This window comes from Myotis lucifugus, unplaced genomic scaffold (genome assembly GCF_000147115.1).
Source record: "Myotis lucifugus unplaced genomic scaffold, Myoluc2.0 scaffold_678, whole genome shotgun sequence".
NCBI lineage: Eukaryota > Metazoa > Chordata > Mammalia > Chiroptera > Vespertilionidae > Myotis > Myotis lucifugus.
The window spans coordinates 134,457-138,490 of NW_005871726.1; the positions used below are offsets into that span (position 1 = coordinate 134,457).

Below are 4,034 nucleotides of genomic sequence, written 5' to 3' on the forward strand. Positions count from 1 at the left end.
AGAGAGGGCCCCTGGGGTCCCTGCAACCTGAGAGAGGCCCTGGGGTCTCTGCAACCATGAGAGAGGGCCCTGGTCAATGCAGACTGAGAGAGGGCTCTGGTCACTGCAGCTTAAGAGAGGGCCCTGGTCACTGCAGCCTGAGAGAGGGCCCTGGGGTTCCTGCAACCTGAGAGAGGGCCCTGGGGTCCCTGCAGCCTGAGAGAGGGCCCTGGTCACTGCAGCCTGAGAGAGGGCCCTGGGGTCCCTGCAGCCTGAGAGAGGGCCCTGGGGTCCCTGCAGCCTGAGAGAGGGCCCTGGTCACTGCAGCCTGAGAGAGGGCTCTGGTCACTGCAGCCGCACAGAGGGCTCTGAGGTCGCATCACAGAAGAGGTAGCTTTGGAGCTGGGCTTGGAAGGTTGGGCAGCATTTCCCCCCGCAGAGTAAAGGCGCCTCCGCAGAGGAAACAGCAAGCCAAGCATTGAGTGAAAGTGCAGGAGCCGGATACTGGGGGGCGGGGTACCCGGTCATTACCTTCTGGTGGGATCAGTCATTCGCTGTCTTTTCCTCCTCCGGGTCAGGGCTGGTGGGAGGAAATGGAAATGATAAGAGGAGAGCTCCTTGGCTGGGTGAAGATTTTGGGGGTGCTGGGGAGGGCGCTTGGGTCAAGGGAGGAGCTGGGAGTTCAAATTCCAAGGGCCTGAGGACGTCTGGAGGGCACTTAGAGGAGGAGTGGGGGGCAGGATTGTGAAGTCTGTGGGGAGGAGAGAGACGGTGGAAGACTGGCCAGTGTGGGCTCTCCTGCGGGAGACGGTGTACAGGACTCACCTCTTCGCAGGTAAAGAAAGCTCGCCACCAAACCCATGCAGAAGATCAGGTAAACCAATGTCGTGACAGGGACTCTCCAGCCACCAGCCTCCAGCAGCCACTGCCGTACAGCTGGGGGGGAGGAGCTATGAGACCAGGACCAGGGCTGGCATCTTATTGCCCAGCCTCAAGACCTCAGAAGGCCATACACCTGGGGGACAGGGCAAGACACCGACCCTGAGGTCCCACGCGACAAGGAGGGCTCCCCTCCTTCCCTCTGAAGCCGGGCTGTGCCTCAGAGCCTGGCCCCAGTGTCTATGAGTATCTCGGAAGCAAACCATGAAATGTGAGGATTCAGGTGACGAGGACCAGCTTCCTGCTGCAGGCAAGGACAGCCACAGTCAAGGTGGAGGGCAGAGTTGAGCTCACACAGTTGAAGGTGGGAAGCAGCGAGGTGCCGAGGATAATTTGCAGTGGAAGTGTAGATCGAGTATGTGTATTTTTTTGGGCAGCATGTTAGTGGTATGTTAGTGAGGATGAAGAGCTGACCCACCCAGCAACCAGGACAAAAGGTGTGTGTGTGAGGAGGGTCGGGTTCCTGGGAGTGTGAGTGGTGGCGGCGGTGGTGGTGTGTGTGACTTGGAGGCCAGAAGCAATAGTGACTCCCCTCTCCCTTCTTCAGACTTCCTGAGCCCCCCTGGGACTGCCTGGGACCCCAGCCGGGAGGCGACATCCCTTGGTGAGAAATGCTTAGGACCTGCCCACACTGGGTTGATCTGGTCTCAGCTCTAATGCCAGGCAGAACCTTGACTTTGCTTTGACCCCAAACCCAAGCCCAATCCTGATCTTGGATTTGACTCTTACCTACAACCTCAGCACCGCCCCCACCCCTAATCTTGACTCCAGTGTCTGCCCCATCCCTAACCACGAACATCAGCCCTGGTCCCAACCCAATTCCAGCCTGGACTTTGACCTCCCCCTCACCTCAGCCCCAATGCAGACCTTAGCTTTGACCCAGCTCTCTCCTCATGACTCTAACTTGGACTCTTTCCAATTCTGTTCTTAACTATTTCTCTGACAATGACCATGATCTAACCCATACCTGACTGAACCCTAAAATTAACAAGGACCCCGAACCTGATGCTGACCCTAATCACTCCTTCCTAGTACATCACGGGTCAAGCCTTCCACCTCTCCCTGCCCCTCAGGCTCCCTCCATATCTTAGGCTGCACTTTCCTTCCCCAAACCCCTAGCATGGCTCCCAAACCTCCAACTCCCCACCTCCTGCCCACACAGGGTCCCAGTCCTATGAGGATATGAGGGGGATCCTGTATGCAGCCCCCCAGCTCCGCTCCGTTCGGGCCCAGCCGGGTCCCAATCATGAGGAAGGTGGGTGCTTCTACTGCTGCCCCCTGCTGTCCTCTGAGGCTGACTCTCCCAGCCTCCTCCCAGCTCTGCGTTTCACTCCTCCCTGGTCCTACCCAGATGCAGATTCTTACGAGAACATGGATAATCCTGATGGGCCCAGACCAGCGTGTGGAGGAGGGAGCCACAAGGGGACCTGGAGCACCCGCTGATTCCCTTCAGGTAAGCTGGGAGCTGCCCTCTATGGAGGAGGGAGATGATGAGCAGGGATGGCAGTGGGGTTCTGGCACTCGGGGAGGGAGAAGAAAACGGGTTCCCACGGCCTGGTGGGCAGGGGGAGGGCTCCTGGACTCTTCCCCATCACAGTTTCTTCTGCGTGTCCTGGGCCTCCTCAGGTTCCTGAGATCCACACCTGACTGAGATCTGGGGACCCACAGCAGATGATGTCAACCTCGAGCGACGCTGCTCAGGCTGTGTGTACCCGTGTGTGTCTGTGTGCACAAGTGGAACGTCAGTCCCGTTCGCACTGCCCAAATAAACTCCACGAGCTGTTCCAGTCCTGTGATGTAGTGCCCTTGTGTGGGAGGGGAAGGGAGGGCGGGGACGGGTGCATTCCCATCCTCTCTCAAATCCAGTAGAGGAGGGAGAGCTGCATCTTGGGCACAACAGGGCCTTTTCCTTCCTATGTCTTGGCCTACCCCATCTCCCCTACTTGCCTGCCGTTCCCACCATCAGTTGTTCAATCATTGTTCGTTCAGCAGTTGTATGCTGGGTGTGCAGTGAAAAGGAAGCAATCCAGGAACTGGCGGTCATCACTGACGTTTATTGAACATCTACTATGTTCTTAAATCAGTTAACCCAGTTAATCTTTACAGTGACCTCCCCCAAGTTATTGAGCACTTATGTGCCAGGATTGTATTAAAGCATGTCACGTATTTTACGTGTGTATTATGTATACGTGTGTTTATGTATATTAGCTAATTTTGTCTTCACAAACACCCCTATTTCATAGATGAGGAAACTGAAGCAGAGAAGCTAAATAACATGCTCAAGGCTCGCCTAGTTAGTAAGTGCCGGGGCCTGGACCTGAACTCTGGCCGTCTGATTCTAGAGCCTATACTCAGTCTTTTTAAAAAGATATTTTTATTGATTCCAGAGAGGCAGGGAGAGGGAGAGAGAGATAGAAACATCAATGACGAGAGAGAATCATTGATTGGCTGCCTCCTGCACGCCCCACACCGGGGATCGAGCCCACAACCCGGGCATGTGCCCTGAGCGGGAATCGAACCCTGACCTCCTGGTTCATAGGTCGACGCTCCACCACTGAGCTAGGCCAGCTGGGTGAGCCTATACTCAACCTTGACATTCTCCCTTCCCAGGTGCAATTCTGCAGGTGGAAGCTGAGTGCCAAGGGTCAACTAACATGTCTAAGGTCACACAACTAGCACTTCACAGAGCTGGGTCCGAGTCCAGAAATCTGGCTGCCATTTTAGCCACTGTGCCCACCACCTGGTCAACTGCCTACTTCTGATATAAACCACGAGCAAAAAGACTTCTAGAACGAAAAGTCTCCAGGCCCTGAAACCATTATGTCGTAAGCTCCGCCACACCCAGATTCTTTTCTCAGGCGAGGGTAGAATCAGCTACGGAGACTCCTGGCGTCTCCTGCCTGTCTCCCCGGCCCCAGCGCTCTTCCGAAGCCCAGGACTGGCTGAAACGCAGTCCCTCTTCTGCTTAGGATGTGTGGATGTCTTTGCAAGACTGACTAGACCTTTCAGTATCTACAGTTTTATTTCTGGAATTACTTTTCCTAACGTACCAGTTCTTTCTTCCTAATGTCCTATTTTTGCTTTAGAGACTCTATTCCTTCTTTGCCTCTGACCCT

At 55.3% G+C, this 4,034-nt stretch overlaps 1 protein-coding gene and 1 long non-coding RNA gene across 2 annotated transcripts in view; one reads left to right on the forward strand and one right to left on the reverse strand.

Moving 5' to 3' along the window:
* CD19 (CD19 molecule) overlaps positions 1 to 1,298 on the reverse strand; it is a 5,566-nt gene extending 4,268 nt beyond the window's left edge. The window contains exons 1-3 of the mRNA XM_023746444.1: positions 1,213 to 1,298; positions 805 to 929; positions 511 to 559 (exon numbers count right to left, since the gene is read on the reverse strand). Of these exons, the coding sequence (XP_023602212.1) occupies positions 511 to 559; positions 805 to 929; positions 1,213 to 1,298 (260 nt within the window). The remainder of the gene's footprint in view (positions 1 to 510; positions 560 to 804; positions 930 to 1,212) is intronic.
* Positions 1,299 to 1,343: 45 nt separating this feature from the next.
* Positions 1,344 to 2,708, forward strand: LOC102431023. The gene is made up of 5 exons (XR_330736.3): positions 1,344 to 1,355; positions 1,466 to 1,522; positions 2,081 to 2,173; positions 2,270 to 2,371; positions 2,545 to 2,708. It is a non-coding gene; the product is annotated as an uncharacterized LOC102431023 (long non-coding RNA).
* Positions 2,709 to 4,034: the final 1,326 nt, after the last annotated feature.